At 37.6% G+C, this 18,390-nt stretch overlaps 1 protein-coding gene across 1 annotated transcript in view; it reads right to left on the bottom strand.

The window, feature by feature from the left end:
- Window positions 1–18,390, bottom strand: part of THSD7A (thrombospondin type 1 domain containing 7A) — a 281,443-nt gene that overhangs the window by 95,016 nt on the left and 168,037 nt on the right. Inside the window, exons 5-8 of the mRNA XM_065832371.2 lie at window positions 13,223–13,471; window positions 11,460–11,641; window positions 3,610–3,765; window positions 1,098–1,301 (exon numbers count right to left, since the gene is read on the bottom strand). Of these exons, the coding sequence (XP_065688443.1) occupies window positions 1,098–1,301; window positions 3,610–3,765; window positions 11,460–11,641; window positions 13,223–13,471 (791 nt within the window). The remainder of the gene's footprint in view (window positions 1–1,097; window positions 1,302–3,609; window positions 3,766–11,459; window positions 11,642–13,222; window positions 13,472–18,390) is intronic.

Raw genomic sequence — 18,390 nt, 5'->3', positions numbered from 1 at the left:
ATGTATACAAACAAAATTTCAAATATTTTTAGTGTTGTTGCCAAGAATTGATTACACTGTGAAGGGATTTTTTTAGGAAAGGAACATAAAATGTAGTAGATTCAATATTGTAATTCTAGGCTAACCTCTGTCTGGGCTGTAAAAAGGGTTCCCAGTTCTCTTAGGTGTAGGCACAAAAATAAAGCTTACACTCTGTTTTTTCCAATTTAAGCCCCAAAACTCAATTATTACCCAAATTCTTGAGGATGAAAGCTCAAGATTTAAATCTCTCTATAATAAGCTCTTATTACTTCTGATGAATTTAACTACAAAATATTTTGTGTAGCTGTTAAATACTCATTAGAGGTGTACACTTACTTAATCCTCTGTAGAGAGGTAGAAGTTTCTTAGCATAACTACACTGTAGTCAGTACAATGATTTTAATTCATATGCTGCTCTAAACTGTAGTATTGTGAATTAATAAGGAATATTCTTGCAACAGTAATCCATGAGTCTTCCATAGATTAAAGTATTTTGTAAGCAGCTTTCAAAATAGGTTTTCATGACTGTGTCATGCAAAATCTGTTTTCTCTCACAGAGGATAACTGAATAATGATGGTATTTTTTCTGACCTTTTGAAGAAGAAAGACAGCCTGGACTGTCAAACCAACTTCATAACAAGTATCAAACCATACTTTTTAATAAACACATTATTATTTTTCTTCCAGCTATGCTTAGTGCAATACATCTTACTTCACTCACACTTTATATGGTTTTGGGCTCAGCAGATCTGATTTATTAGTAGGATTACATCAGGAAATTCAGTCAAGTCATTGCAGGCATGAGTCTGACCTACTGAAAAGCAATAGCTGTCTCCTATTGACTTTTCTTAAAGTCTCTTCGGGAACTTTTGAAAATGTACAGCATATAGGAGAAGGAGCTTGATCCTAGGAGCAACCAGAGGGCCTATCCTACCTAACCAATACTAACAGACATTTCTCTCTTTTCCAGTCAGCTTGGTCTTGAGGACTGAGAACAACAAAAACTGCTACTCTTTTGGACTATATTTTAGCATCTTCACTCTAGTTGCTGTGGACTGTGGGGAAGAGCATCTTACCATCACTGTTGACGCAGACAACAATAGGAACCTGTGTACCAGTGCCACATGGCTTCTCATTGTCAGGAATGCACTCCTCCAACCCCACGATTCTCCAGTCATAGCAGGAGGGCTCCTCACATGGGATGGCTTCCAGCAAGTGAGGGCAGTTTCCTGTTCCTCCCGTAGGCTCATTGGTGATGCGCCGTTTCCTTAGTTTAAAGCCTGAAATGTCCATGAAAATAGAAAGGGAAGAATAAGTGAATTCTAAAATGCAAAGTGAAGAGATTTTTATCTATCTACATCTAAGTGAATGGTTATGTTTCTCTTCTGTGTAAAAGATATCACAGACACTCAGTGCAACACCGCATTTTAGAGAACTGAGTAGAATTAGTTGAAGGAGGAAGGGACGTAAAACTTAGCAAGAGCATCATGAGTTTTGAGTTTATTCAGTAAGCTTTGCTTTGAATCCCTGTTTATCCTAGTCATATGTACTCCAGGAGGGAGACAGGAGTAATTTCCTGTGCATCTCTCTTGCTGGATCATCTAACAAATTGTTGACTACATTGCTAACTACATTGTGGGGCTGCCATTTCTCAAACATGTTGTTTGTTTTCTTCTCAGGTACCTTCCAACAGGGATAGATTATCAAGTGAAATCAGCTTCTAAACACTCTCCTTGTGAGCATTTACAAATTTCCTTAAGACTACCTAGGCTCATTTTTGATCGGAGAAACTGACGGGCCTTTATACAGTGTGTCATCTGCCAAGCCCACGTCACTCTCTGAGAACAAGCCTTTCTCTCACTTTCAGGACGGCATGTTGAAAAAGCCAGACTAATCTACAGTCAGAACAACAAAACCAAACTGAATAGAATCAGTAAGTAGTTTCTTGTGTAGAGTTTCTGATATATCTGATCAGAAAATTTTAATTTTGGCAAAGTTTTCTTTCTTTTCACATCTCTTCACAGTCTTTGTTTCATCTTGATATGCAGACAGGTTAGTAATACACAGATTTTTTTTTTTATAAAATATTATGTATAACTCTTTAATATCTACCAGGACACAAACTAAACAGGAGAGATTTTCCAAAGACATATGTGCAAAAATTAATTCTTTGTTTGAAGATGTGCCTCCTCTTAATTATAACAAATATTACTCTAAAAATACATTTCCATGAATCTATTTTTTTTTCTAAATTGAAGAGGTTTACTAAGCCTGCCACAAAAGGCTGATATAATTTCACAAAAAGAACCCCAGTGTCTAATGTAACAAAGGTGACAAATGATCCACAGTAAAGGCTATTCATGAAATATGTAGAGAGACTTGCTGCGAAAACTGTGAGTGCCTGTACAACTTCCACATAATTCTCTCAGAACTGTAAATGTAACTGTAAAACAAAATCTAAGAATTTCCAGATAAGAGGAAAACATTGATAGCTGAGAAAAGATTTCTGGTCATGTGTGCAGGAATAAAGACTTGCATAAAATACATCCTAATACATTTCCATTAGGCAGGTGCCCAAATCATTCTCACAAACCTAAACTTTAGTCCTGAAAATGTAGCAAATCTTTCAGTGATGGAACAACAACAGAAATAACAGGCTACTTGACTGCTATACTCAGAGAATACTCAATCCAATGGGCTTACACAATGAACTGTTTTTTCTTTCTTGAATTGATCAAGGTCAGGTCACATTACCCTGAGACAGCATTGTAACACTTGGATTATTGCTGCCCAGACTGAAGGGCAGCTAACAGTATATCAGGAAAAAGCAGCTAAGCTAATGTGGCAGTTGCTCCTTCAAGTGAACATATGTGGCTGTTCTTTCTAATGAGTGTTTTCAATTAAGGAAGTTTGTATTCTCAGCTTTTGTCAGATAATCACATCACATCACAGCAATGACTTGGCCACTTTTTCTTATTTAGAGCTAGAAACCTGAAGACTTTTTACATGAAGTCCTTGTCACCGTATTCTTGCTTTCCTATTTTGATATCAGGTTACTACAAACTGTTTTGCATAGGAATAAACTCTTAAATACACGAAAATTGAAACCAGTACATATGTCACCAGTAAAACAGTGTCAGTTATCAACAGCAAATGGTCTCAACTCTTTGCCAGAGAATGCTTTACAGTCTACTGGTGAACTCTTAAGCTATCACTGAACTGTAAACCTTTAAGTGACTTGGACACTATGCACCTCAAAGGTTGCTTCTGTCCTCCTTTGGAAACAGAATTGTGATTTGAACACGTACACAAACAGTATGCCTTTCAGTCTGAAAGTTTAAAACTGGAATTGACTTGTAATAACCCAACCTGATCTTGAGAGCTTAGTAAACAGGCTACATTTTTGCCAGCTTTGGTAGAGCAGTACTGATAAATACAGTCCTCATTCAATGACCTTTTTTTGATGCTGAGGCACTGGATATAGTCTTCTTGGTACAAAATTCAGTATGCTTGCATAGCCAGTGGTCCCTAGTGATTTAGGAATAAAAAATAATCACCATTAAAAGGCTTCACTGAATTTTTACATACCCTTCTTGGCCTGAGGGTCATCACAGCTTTCATAGGTGCATGGTCCCCAGGCTGACCATGCTGAGGTCTCACACTCTGTAGGACAGGGGATATGGCACAGCTGGGAGGTGCTGGGAAGAGGTCCTGTGCACAGTTTACGGTCCACTGGCCTTGAGGCTGTCAAAACAAAGTCAACACATTTCTCACACATCACCAGTCACAATCTTCCATTCTAAGAGAACAGAACTATCCTTCATTCAGAAAGACTGTTATCATCATTTTAATCTGATGAAGTGATTGTAAAATGCCTATCTTGAGAAAATGAAGCAGAAGCCATTTTAACTCTCTGCATGAACAGAGACAAATCTGATAACGTGGAGTTGGGAAAATACTAGATATTGCAGCACCCTCTTGGACCTGGTCCTTTCATGTAATGGATAGATGATGTTACAACAACAGTTTTCCGCATTGTGCTCTGTGTAAATCAATGTCTTGCTGTCTTGTTCAGTTTGTCTTCACTTAAGATACTGAACAAAAAGCTGTATAAATCCATTTGCTCCTGTATGATACTATAACTTCAAAAGTCTGTCTAAATAATGTTTAGAAGATTAATTTTAAGCTATAACCTGAAACACAGTTAAAATTATGACCACATTTTATTCTTTCTTTACTCTAAAGACCTTCAAGTGCACATTCAGCAATAAGATTTAGTTTGAGAAAGGCTTTGTTTTAGATACATCTATGGTTTGCATATAAATAATTAAAACTCTGCTCAAGAGAATTGATTTTTTCATTAAAATATCTAAAGAGAAATGTCAAGGCACATTCTTGTGTTCTTTAAGGACCAATAAGCTCTGGAAGATGCCAAAATCACCCTGCTCCTTCCATAATTTACTCTTTTGAATTCCCAGGTCACATAAATAACAAGACAACTCTATAAGGTGCCAGACTAAAGACACAGAACTCTAAATCAAAATATACTATTTCATTACAAGTGAGATTTTAATTCTCCTTCATAATATAGGACTTCACAAAATATTAAACTAAACAGAGAGTATCTGCTGGAAGGCAAATTGAAGTCTGTCATACTCATTCACTTCAGTTGATTGAAGAAACATGCAATTCCTTAGCTTAAAACACACTATTCCTACTCCCTCAGCATTTTTTCACAGGAAATTTACCTCATTATTTTTCTGCCATCACTACAAATAGTCTCTTTTGATGGAAAGAGCTCTCTGATTAAACATATTCTGAAATAAGGTCAGAATATGACAAAATATCCTTCTGAAAGACAAGATCAATAACCATAGATACAATCTTAAAGTAAACATCAGCTTGTTTAAGTATGGTCTCATTTGTAGATATATGTGTCTCTTTCCATTCAGACTTTCTAAGTAGATCATTCCAGCTATAGAAAAAGCATTTAATTCTCACTTTTTAAAGGAAAAGGGAATGGAAAATCATCAGCCTCCCTATTCTGGTTTCCCATGTTGCATCCTTGGCACAGTTTTACACTGTGTTGCTCCATACAATGAAGGCATGAGGATGGCATACAGTTATTCAACATCACTGCCTTCAGCTCACCAATCTCTTAATTAAAAAATGATACAAGAACAAATATTCCAAAATTTGAATAATGCTATGTTGAAATTAAATTTTATGACAGAACACTGAATTTTACAATAAGCTTGACATGAGCACCTAACATGCATGATAATCAACATAATATGCCTATCTTGTATAGAACATGGATATAAATACAAATAATTTGCCTGTAATTGAATTTGTATTGAATAGTTTCTAATAACAAAATAAAACTGGGGAAAAAAAAAAAGTGAGTAATTGCTAACTGTACTTTTTTTAACCTTGATTTAATCAAGGAATTGCCCAAGTGAGACAGCTGAAATTAAGGGTCAATTACACCCCTGAGATGACGCCTTGCTTCAGGGAACAGAGAAAACATTCTGTGGAATGCCTTGCTTAATCTCCAGGCTGTATCAGGATAAAGCACTTACCATCAGAGTAGTTCATGGTATGTTACTCGGAAAAAAACCAGACACCTTTCATTAGCAAGCTTTAAGTAGCAGATGCTAATATCACAGGTGCTCCATACCTCAAATAGATATTTTTAAGAGTCTGCCAATAGAAGTTACTACTGTGCTATTGTCATAATCCACTTGGCTTCAAGTGAAATTTGTGATGGTCCTGAATTTCTAAAATATGAAGAATTGTGACTGTGTTTGGCTTTAAAGAGACTGAGTTAAATAACAAGAATGCTATTTAAATTTTTTGGAGGTTTCTGTCCAGTAATAATTCTATGTCTTGTCAGCAAACACTGTAAAATAAATTTATGGTGGAAACACTTACTGAAAATATCTACCTTTTTCATGACTCATTAGAGTGTAGAGGAAGAAACAAAATTCTTTGGGGACAGGTAAGTGGTATCAATAAATCTATCAATATGCCAAAATATTTTTGAAATGCTCTTCTTAGAATATATGTGATGTACAAATGTTTGCTACCATATGCTATATATTGCTTTTAAAACAAAAGAATTCAACAGTAGGACAGATACATGTTATTCCAGATTATACATTAATAACAAAAGGAGGGGCAAGGAAAACCTCCATTCTCTACTGGACTTTGAGGGAAATATAGTTAACAAAGATGAGGAGAAAGCTGAGGTACTTAATACCTACTTTGCCTCAGTATTTACCAGTCAAACAGATGGCCCTCAGGATAACTGGCCTCTGGAGATGGTTGACAGGGATAGGAAGCCAAATAGTCCCCTTGTATTCCAAGAGGAGATAGTTGGTGGCTTACTGAGCCATCTGGATTCTCATAAGTCTATGGGACCAGACGGGATCCATCCTAGGGTGATGAGGGAGCTAGCAGAAGAGCTCGCCAAGCCGCTCTCCATCATCTTCCAACAGTCTTGGCTCACTGGGGAGGTCCCAAATGATTGGAAACTGGCAAATGTTACCCCAATCCACAAAAAGGGCTGCAAAGCTGACCCTGGCAACTACAGGCCTGTCAGCCTGACCTCGGTGCCTGGCAGGGTGATGGAGCAGATCATCCTGAATGCAATCACACAGCACCTCCAGGATGGACCAGGGATCAGACCCAGCCAGCATGGGTTTAGGAGGGGCAGGTCCTGTCTGACCAACCTGATCTTCTTTTATGATCAGGTGACCCACCTAGTGTATGAGGGGAAAGCTGTAGACGTGGTCTGTCTAGACTTCAGCAAAGCCTTTGACACTGTCTCCCATAATATACTCCTTCAAAAGCTGATAGCCCGTGGCTTGGACAAGTGCACTCTCTGCTGGGTTAAGAACTGGTTGGAGGGCCGGGCCCAGAGAGTACTGGTGAATGGGGCTGCATCTAGCTGGCGGCCAATCACTAGTGGTGTCCCCCAGGGGTCAGTGTTGGGTCCAGTCCTGTTTAACGTCTTTATTGATGATTTAGATTAGGGGATTGAGACCATCATCAGCAAATTTGCTAATGACACCAAGTTGGGGGGCAGCGTCGACTTGCTGGAAGGCAGGAGGGCTCTGCAAAGAGATCTGGATAGACTGGAAAAATGGGCTGATTCCAATGGGATGAAGTTCAACAAGGCCAAGTGCCGGGTCCTGCACTTTGGCCACAACAACCCCCTGCAGCGCTACAGGCTGGGCACAGAGTGGCTGGAGAGCAGCCAGGCAGAAAGGGACCTGGGGGTACTGATTGACAGGAAGCTCAACATGAGCCAACAGTGTGCCCAGGTGGCCAAGAAGGCCAATGGTATCCTGGCCTGTATCAAAAATAGTGTGGTCAGCAGGACAAGGGAAGTGATCCTTCCCCTGTACTCTGCATTGGTGAGGCCACACCTGTAGTATTGTGTTCAGTTCTGGGCCCCTCAGTCCAGGAAAGATATTGAGGTGCTGGAGCGGGTCCAGAGAAGAGCAACAAGACTGGTGAAGGGACTTGAGCACATGACCTATGGTGAGAGGCTGAGGGAGCTGGGGTTGTTCAGTCTGGAGAAGAGGAGGCTTAGAGGTGACCTCATCGCTCTCTATAACTACCTGAAGGGAAGTTATAGCCAGGTGGGAACTGGTCTCTTCTCCCAGGCAGTTAGCAATAGGACAAGGGGACATGGGCTTAAACTCTGCCAGGGGAAGTTTAGGCTGGATATTAGGAAGAAGTTCTTTACGGAGAGAGTGATCAGGCATTGGAATGGCCTGCCCAGGGAGGTGGTGGACTCACCGTCCCTGGAGGTTTTTAAACTGAGATTGGACATGGCTCTTAGTGCCATGATCTAGTAAATGGGCTGAAGTTGGACCAAGAGTTGGACTTGATGATCTCTGAGGTCTTTTCCAACCTAGCCAATTCTGTGATTCTGTGATTACAAAAAATGTTTCATCATTGAAGACTCAGGATGCATTTCACCCAGGATTACTCAGAACTTTTTCTTTGAGATGACGGTAAAATAAGAAAACTTTGTCTTGCCTGGGTATCTTAGGAACATCTTGATCCCACTGATTTAAACAGATTTTTTTCAAACATCAAGAAAGTATAAATGAACTCAGCTTTTGCTGCTTATCATTTAGCAAAAACGCTTTGAGAGACGATGATGCTGGATGCAGAAATTTACAGTTTAAATCCCTATATTATCTCTCCTTTAATACTCTCCTGTGGCAGAAATAAAGACAGTTCTTTGTTCCTTGGCAGTGATGCTGAATGCTGATTAGGCTGTGTATAATACTAGAAGCTAGAAGCTTTGTGTGGAATTTGATCCAATTTAGGGCCAAAAATGGAAAGAAAAGCGAATGTATTTTGATAATCTCTCTTCTTCAATCTAACAAAAAAAAAATTGCTCAGTTTTGAATGAATTTCAGATTTCAAGTAATGACCTAAAAACTAAAATGAGATTCTATCACCCTGTCCTCAAATCATCTAGTATATTAGGAAATTTTAGCTGAATATGTTTTATCCCCTTGTAAAGCATCTCTCAGAATGACTGCATTTGAAAAAGAACTGAAAAGAAAAAAACATGGTTCTGTTCTTAAGTACTTGCTACATTTATCAAGATCTCAACCTCCTCATTCTTCTCCAGGACCCACAAATATACCAGTGCCCAGTAATGACCAGGTTGGCAAAGAGAGTTAATCTGTATGTGGCTGCAGCAGTATAAGCAACTCCATTTTCCTCCCTCTGGTCATTTGTCACACTGGTTTCACAGCTAATAAATTTACGCTCATACAGGAATTTTCCTCCCATCCTCATTCTATATTGAGAGTTTTAAAGGTACTTGGATGACGCAATTTACTTCATAGTCTTACTGCAAGATAAACTTTGTGACTAATAGGTTAAACAGGTGAACAGAGATGAAACAATTTATGTGGGTGGCAAGTAAATGACAGAATTACAGTGGCCTCCAGGAATCTTGATTGTCAGCTCCCTAATTACTACATTCAGCATTGCCTCTTCTTCCTCAAGCCTAAATTTGTGAATTCTGATAGGAGACAATACAGACCTGAGTGTCATTGAGGATTCTGGTTTAGTTAAGTATTAAAAGTTTAAATTATTTTAGGACCCTTAACTCAGTGTTTTAAATCTACAAAAGGGATTAGAATTAATAGCTGTTATGAATGCAACAAAGCAATTCACAGTGCTCAGAATCAGGAGAAAAATCAGTCACTTGCTGAAATGCCTCAGGAGTGGGAGCAGGGAACTGTCCTGGCATTCACGCTAGCTAACGAACTGCATTAGTTTAAGTTCAGGCCTGTCACTTTCAAATTGATCTCAAATTTTCTGAGAATGCACAAATCCATTAAACTATTTCAGAGCTATATAAACACGTTAATTATACACATTCAGCCAATGTAGTTCCACTGAAAGGGATGTTGCCTCCTTTGCATGCTTTTGATTGAAAGGCTAAGCCAGAGGCCTTAATTTACCTACCTGTTATTTCAAAAGTGATCGATAGCAGAGGTGCAGCACTAGCCTTCGACTTGCTCTGTGACTGACTTTCTGAAATAACAGGGAAACGCCACCATAAGTATATGAGAATGGAGGTCTTCAAAGCAGGTTCATGAGACAGCATTCACTACAACCAACAGCAAACGAAGGCGTTTCCCCACAGCTAAAACTGCTAGATGTCTCCCACAGGTTTCTCCCATCCTCAAATCACTGCTAGTTTCCAAATGCTTTTGTTTTTAGAGGCACTGATTTGCTTGTTCCTAGGAGGGCCTGGAAAGCAGCTCTTGCCCACACCAAATCCAAGAAAGGAGGGGGGAAGGACGGATGAGGGAGGGGGAAGAGAGGGAGGATGAATGGAGATGCAGCTCTTCTGAAAATCTGCCTCCTTATGGAAACACCCCAGAGCTCCTTTTTAAACTAAGACCCACTTCACCCCTAGTTTGAGCTCTTGAAGAATTGTTCTCATGTTTATGCATCCAAAGACTAGTTACATTTTAATCAGCTTTCTGGGGCCCGGAGAGATTACCTCCTGATGGGCTCTGCGTATTTCTGTCACACTCTGATAACGGCAGATTTCACACCCGCCTAAACCGGTGAGACTTCACAGCCTACCAAAATCCTAATCATCATTCTGAACAGTAAGCTGCCACTGATTTTATTGTTACCTCTCCTTAGCTGGGAGCTTTTACTCCTTTACTCTAAGGTGGGGGCATCTAAACTCTGCTCAGCAGAGGCGATTTACTACAAGCCCTTGGATAGAAGCTGATTTCCATTAAAAGAAGTGGCTTGAAAGCTTCTTCTTCAATAAATACAGTTGTGGGGCCAATGGAGCACACAAGTCACACTCTACTGATCTGAGCAGTCACACTGAGATGGATGTCAGCATTAATACTGACCACAAGCTCTACCTCTACAGCAAGTTTGAGAGCACCTTTAGCCCACAGCAGAAATGTCATTATCCTGCAGTTTGGTCAGCTCTGCTCTAAAGGTTGTATTATATGACTTGTAAAATGTTGTTACTTTTCCTAAAGTGTGTGGCTGTATTTATTTATTTATTTATTACTAATAATGTATGTTTGTATAAAAGAGCTACAGAACAGGATACAATTTAATTAATGAGCTAAATGCATTTAGCTTAATTAGTAATTTCTACATCCATATGTATGCAGAAGTAGGAGTAACATAAAATATTCGAATGTTGTTCTTCAGTGTGTATTTTACCAAGCAAATCAAAGATTTTGTCTCTTAAGCTACTCTCTTGTTTTAAGAAGCTGTACAGAATGTAATAATGACAAGGAATCACCTCCTCTCTTTCCATTCAGGAAACAAACTCACAAAATCATAGTGGCTTAAAGTTCTCAAAGTGACTGAAGAACTTGAACGAAAAGAAAAGAAAAGAAGAGAAGAGAAGAGAAGAGAAGAGAAGAGAAGAGAAGAGAAGAGAAGAGAAGAGAAGAGAAGAGAAGAGAAAAGAAAAGAAAAGAAAAGAAAAGAAAAGAAAAGAAAAGAAAAGAAAAGAAAAGAAAAGAAAAGAAAAGAAAAGGATCCCAAAGAATGAAATATATACAGACAGGAATTCTACAGTATACGAAGGATCCACATCTAGAATTTCTGACTCACCTTCCCCAAGCTCTTTCTTACTGAGAGATATTCTTCCCATAAGACAAAATATTTCAGTAAATACTAAGAAAAAGTAATTTGTAGCTAAGAACCAATATTTGCAGCATAGAGAATGAAATCTCTCCTACTGCAATTAAGTATTTTAATCTGAACCAAATTTTTTTAAGCACCGATAAGAGTAACCTGCAAGATAAGAATGCATTCATGACAGAATCCAATGCTTGTCAAGAAGCTCTGGAATTCTGGAGTCCTCTGATTTCACACTAACTCTATTGCAAGTGAATCAAAATTACCTTCTTTTTCCTTGAGAGTATTTAAATAAGAGAGGAGATTTTCATTAGCTTGCACGCAGTACATTTCCCGAGTTTGAATGCCACCTCCACACAGCGCTGTCTGATTTCCTCGCCTCTTGTCCTGCTGACTTAGGAGAGGATCGACACGGCATTCTGTCCACTCTGTGGTCCGCCAACCATACCTGGATCAAATTTAGTTAATTGAGTCTTTAGAAATCATGAAGCCGTTCTATGCATCATTAAGTTATACAAGCTGAAACACCTTAATAGCTTTATTCATTTTCTAAAAGGCCTGAGCCCCACAATTTCTTGGATGTAGAGATGCATCAAGTCTAATATTTTATGTAGATTGAAACTTTTATTTCTCTTATTTCACTTTTAGTATCATTACTTTATAGAAAGGTCTTTTCTGTTCTATTCCTGAAACATACTGCACATATGAATACTTTATTTGAGGGAAGAAAAAGTTGATATACAGAGACACATAGTCTGTGTTCAGATAAGCTGACTTTCAAGACTGTGACTCTTGGAATTTGTTTAGAGCTAGATAATTTATATAAGTCAAAGGGAAAAAAAAAAAAAAAAAAAAATCAAAGAAATGTCCATGCTGAGAAACATAAGAGCCAGAAGAGGAGAGGGAAAAAAATCACCACAACCCAACCACCCAAAAACAAACCCCAAAGCCTCTTGGTAATCTTTGATAAGAGACAGAAATTTCTCCTGAATATCAAGGTAAAACTATAATTGTATTTTTTTATTATTACTTCAGAAAAACCTTCCAATAAGTTCCTTTTTCACTGTGAACAAGAAAATGGCTCTGCAGTACTGAAGCATCCCTATTAGGTACTGATGAATGATGAGAAGCTGTGGGCTTTCTAATCAGTGAATACACAGGAAAGAAGATCTGTGACTCCCCGTTAAAACCCCAATCAAGATTACAAACTGCAAGAAATGCCACAGAATTCTCTACTCAACAAGTCTTTTTTAAGGCTAAATCAAGCGAACTGCTTCTGAATGTGGCTGAAGATGGGGAAAGATGACATTTCAACTCTTAAATTAAAAATATGCTTAACATCAAATGACATTTCCCCAGACCCTCTTCCCAGTTTGATAAAGAAAAACACAGTTGCAATTTTGAATATTAATCTCTGTTAGCTGGTAGGGATTACACCAATCTCTTGCATCATAAAGTGCTTGCTGTCACCCCTCCTAAATTTTAAACAGGATTAATTTATTTAGCATCTCTGTTAGCCTCTCTCATTTTCTATTTGGAGCCCAGTCCTGTCTTTGTTGTGCTGAACTTGAGCCTCATTAAAAAAGCCTGGTTGTTAATCAAATGTTTATCACCTCTTTCCTATGTTAAGCATTTGTCTGTAAACAGACAAGTACTTCAGAAAACGATGGTTCTCATAGAAATGTTATGTAGGGAAAAGATCATTGGCAAATTATTACAATGGATTTATTACGGTCTTGACTGTGCCTGCATACGCACAAACGTTCCCTTTTAAAAGTTAACACTAACAAAAAATACGTATTTGTTGTTTTTCCTGCATTTATAGAAGGAAGTGATTTCACTATAATAGCAGCTATATGCACACTTTAGGCTTTTAAGAGGAGCACTGAATAAGCAAAGTATATCAAAGGAAAAAATCAAACCCATTACTTCTTTAATAATGATTTGGTTAATATTCCATTACCAGCCCTGTATGCTTATTTGAAATTCTCCATTTTAGTATAGGGAGAACTAAAATGAACCAACTTACGTAATGCACGGTGCCACACCATCTCCTTGAGAAATACACTGCTCTGTTTCTTCTAATTGCGGGCATTCGCTTTCACTGCCAATAGGGAGCTGCTTAATGGTGCGTGTTCTTGTACGATTCCCTTTAGGGGTTGTCATGTCAAAGCAGGTTTTGGAGCAGGGGGTCCATTCTGACCACTCTGTCACCTGGCACTCCTTCGTGATCACACAGGACTGGAACGTAATGGGTAACTTGTCTTGTTTGCAGAAGCTGCAATAAGAGAGCATTACAACCTTTAGCACACGTTCACACTCAGTCATTAACTTCTACAGAAAAGTGCTGTCCATTGCAACATGCAAAGTCAGTAAATATTTGTAAAGCTATTAAGTTCCAGTCCACATGTATTTGATCCCAAAAGATGAGGCAAAAGGGCTTTTGTTTAAACTGACTCAAACCAGATACATACAATTTGCTATAGTTAGAAGTGTCCAGTATTGACATATCTGTGATCAAAATGAAAATATAAATCTTCGTACACACATAGAAGTAAAAAAAGCAAAGAAATCAATTTTTCACTGATTTTTTTCATTTTTAGGTATACTAGATTATTTTTTTCCAGTATGAAGAGGAAGAATCAATAACAGAGATGGCTACGCAGTGTTTTTGAAGAGAACCAAGTGCTCAATGTCTTCTTCAGCTGATTTGCAGACTTTAAATTGTTTAAAAATGCAATGTCAAATATATTGAATACTTGGTCACTAATTATTTGCTTTCTTAACAGCTGGTATATTTCCACAGAGATGGCTCATGATCTAAAAGGGGAATGATCTCTCCCTTAAAATAGAGCCTTCCCTGCTAAAGTGAAATCATAGCCTTAATTTCCTTTTCCTCATGAAGGCCATCATTTCATTTCCATCCTTCATCTAATTGCTTCATTCGTACATTACATAGGTTGTCAGCAAGATTTTCTCCTTCTAAATGCCTCTGCATTTTTAAATGCTATGTTCTAATGAGAAACTAACTTATTTCTACTTTAAAGCTTGAGTCACAATAGGAAAATGGGCAATAAAGAAGCTAGAATACAATTGAAGCAATTGTAACTTTAATTCCTTATTATAATTACAACATAAATATATTTATCACGTCTGTTATGGAACAAAATTCTGGCTTCTGAAGCAGTTAAACAGGCAGGGAAAAGATTTATTGACACTGTAGATGGCACAATGAAACGTTCAGTACCAGTCCTATAAACAACTCAACAAAAGCTCCTTTTTCTTTTTTTTTTCTTTTAATAGAATAGAAAATAGTACAGAATAATGAAGATTTATAACAATTCTGTTGCCATACAAGACTTTGGTGTGACCATATATGCAACATTGTGTTGAACTACTATTAACAAAATTTTGTAATACTTGAACTAGGGATACTTGGATGAGACTAACAGGAGATTTGAAAACATGATAAATGAAAGTACTTCTACATCCAAGAGGCAAAGCAATTATACACCTTGGTAACAGAAGATTCTATCTGTGGAAAAACACAGTATCATCAGGTTCAGAAGGAGGCTGGATGAATTTCTGGACAATATGTTTATATACCATCCCTAAAACACTGACTTTGGAAACTGCAGAAATACAAAGGGAATGGACTGCAAAAAGCAGCCGGGGCTCACGTGCTTGGTCTTTAAATAGCACCTTCCTTTTCCACTGTTGGAGAAAATGGGCTGGAGACACTACTGGGCTTGGCAGACCATAGGCGATTACTCAATAGGGGATTTCTTATGTTCTTATTATGTGAAAGGTGTGTGGGGGAGAACCTAATACATGATAGACACTATTCTCCTTGAGGATAGAAACTACACCCTGCTTGTACTGAAAGACACTCAAAGCTTTTAAGAAAATTTTTCTTTAATAATGGACTTTTTTTTCATTTTCATCTAGCCCCATCTGGCACAGGGCTATAGCACTGTCAAATTCAATATAACAGTTTCTGTACCTTTGACAAAACATACACTCTTTTATCCCACAAAGACCTTATGAATTCTAACATGGACAGTATTTGAAAATCCTTCTGGAAAACAGATGAATTTTCTTCAGCTCCTCCCAAATTCCTTTCCAATGTGACTGCTGTGAGAGCAGACAAAAACAGCTTCTTCATTCATATTGTGACTGGGGCTGAGTTTAATTATAGGCACACATTGCTAGGAAACATGCACAAAATTGCCACCACAAAGTAGCTTTGGTGCAGAGTGAAAAGATTAATTAATGATGTGTAATTCTCTATGGGCTTTGCATCTGCTTCAAAACTTCTTTGGGAGAAGCGCTACATGAGAAAGATTAGTATTAATTCTCAGTAGTTGTCTTACTACATAAATAAATAAATAAACAATCTTCCTTCAACGATGTTACCTTCAACCTGCCTGTATCCCCAAACACTCATGAACCCTAAAGCTGTCCCTCGCTCTGACAGGCTGTGATTCCTACACAGCTTCATGCAGAGATTATTTTCCTCCCTGATAAGGGAACCCTCCACTGCAACATAAAGGATTCAAGTTCTTTAGAACGATTGATGTATTTCTCCTACATAAGACCTGGAGATGAAGTTGAGCTCAAAACGAATGAACTTACCAGTTTATAAAAAAATATATATTCTGACCTAGTTAATTTCAAAAGGATTTTTATCACAGATTTTCTGAACAAAGTGGAAAAAACTGACAAAATTGTGCCAGTGTACTGAGAGAAAACAAACAAACAAACAAACAAACAACAAAACACATTCCCATAAGTGGAATTGAAAACAACAACAAAACCACAACAAACAACAAAAAAACCCCAGTACTTTAACAGGAAGTTGTCAATAAACTCCACTCAAAAACTAAGGCCAGACCTGCAAATTAAAGATATTTATTACTTTTTAAATGGTATAGCCACTTCCTTAAAGATTACTATAGGTTCCTGGCACTTTTCAGATTCCAAGTGCTATAGGCAAAACATTTTTAAAAACAGTTTAGACTTATATTTGTTCACAGGACTTAACTGAAGAGTTATTTGGTCAGTGGCACAGATGCAGTAGGCTAGTACATTCTTGTTCATGGTCATTTTACTTTTTATTAAAAGCTGTTGTTGATATAGCTTATATAATTGGAATGGTCTTTTTTTTTCTTGTTTGTTATTATTTCCATATGTGGGTATGAAGAGGACCCAAATAGAATTGTACCATGTTAGTAGCCCCATTATTTATTTGTGATCTTTGATAGAAGAAAAGTAATAGAAGTATGCCTCACGTCAAATATTTACTTATAAAATTAATAAATTTTAAATGAGATATAAAATGATCAAGTTATTAGATTCTTGTAACCAGAACATAAATATTACAAGGGAGATAAACAACAGGCAAAGTGAGTTGTCCATTTGTTTTCTTGCTTGCTTATTACGAGCATGCAACACTTGCAGTATCACATAAATACTGACAAGTAACAGATATTGTTGTAAGTCACCAGCAAACAATCTCTTCACTGTTTAACATACTGTCATATTATTTTTGTGACAGGGCAGAGGCAGTCACAATTAGCAAAAGAAGTGTCAGATAAGCAAATTAGCTGCTGTTTCAACACTTTGTTTTCTTTGAACAAGTTAGAGAAACTGTGACAGTTAATTGCAAATGACCATTATCAAGTGTTTTCCTTCATGTTACAGATAACAGGAGATGATGTACTGGATTGCAAGACTTGTAACTCTTTTTGATGTGTTCTACTTAACTTCAGTTATGTAAATGAGGTGCTTCAGTCTCTTTGGAGGTAAGACAGTAGTTCCAGAACAAGTTACAGATCACTTCCCTCACTACTGCCTTTCCCTGCCACAAGTGCATATGTATAGATTACCTGCAACCAAACTAATCTACACTTAATTTCACATTGTGTCTCTACATATCCCTCTTGCCCAGGAAATCTAGGAACAATTAATTTGATGTTCCAAAGTCCTCTCTCATTTTTCAAATATATTTTTTCTTCTTCTTTTGACACCTTCAAATTATTTGGAAAAGTTTTTCAAACTTTATCTTACCAAGAGAAACAGATGTTTCTCATACCTTTCAGTGTAAATGACTATCTATAGACAGACATTCATAATTAAACATACTAATCCTGTACTGTATAGAAATGCTAACTCTGAAAGTCATATATGCACCATTTAAAAAGTTCAACATATGTAGTAACAGTAGCTGAGGAGGTTGATCATATGTTCTTTAAATGTTTGATCTTAGGAAACACAAAGATTGATTCTTCATCAAGACCAGGGATTGTCTTTGCTACACCAAATAGTGCCTTCAGAGTTTGGAACCAAATGTTACAGATTTGGTCTCCACAAATAATTTAAAGCAAAGCTTAATTTCATGGAGGTAGCTCTTCACTTTCTGACTGATTTATGTGTCTAATTCAGTTACCCGAATCTTCTCACAGGAGAAAAAGTAAATGGGCAGGTAACAGATAAGAACATAAAAACGGATAATTAACATTCATTTAATGATATCACCCAAATCACTAGAATGTTTTGTGTATCTAAGCATACAATATATGCAATTTTAGCCATTCAAAAAGCACATGGAGACCACAAATAAGTCCTCACTATCAAGCCATACAGTTTTGTCCAGATAATTTCTGGGTAAGCTCGAAGAAAAGTACATTAGTTGCACTAAAACGCTGTTAAAAATCAACAGAGCAGACTAGATACAAGAAGAGGTAGCACAGGGGCAACATGTAAAGTCTGCAGGAACTCGCTCTCAATTTAGTGAGCACATTCAAAGGACAGCATCCTAAGTGTCTGTCTTTTGGCAGGGAAGGGGGTATTATACAATTTGAAGTAAGGCTGTGGTTTGAGAAAGTATGATTTCAGACAAAAGACAGACCTAGTGGTGAATTGAAGTACTAAGGTACATAAGCATGTAGATGACATCATAGTGGAATGAGAAGGCAAACCCAAACAAAACAAAACATCACAGGGGATGAATAAGCCCTGATGCTATTAAGCCAACATCAAATCTATTCCTGACCTCAAAGACTCAGATCGGGTAAATGAATTTTAAAAAAAAAAAAAGGCATTCATGGTTCAAAGGGCAAAATACAGAACATAATTGCTGCTCAACCTCTTTTGGAGATGTATGGTCAGAAATTTGTGTCTGCTCACGTTCTGTAG

This window comes from Patagioenas fasciata, chromosome 2, assembly GCF_037038585.1.
Source record: "Patagioenas fasciata isolate bPatFas1 chromosome 2, bPatFas1.hap1, whole genome shotgun sequence".
NCBI classification, from domain to species: Eukaryota; Metazoa; Chordata; class Aves; order Columbiformes; family Columbidae; genus Patagioenas; species Patagioenas fasciata.
The sequence above is the reverse complement of the archived record's forward strand: the minus strand, read 5'-3'. Positions and strand labels throughout refer to the sequence as shown.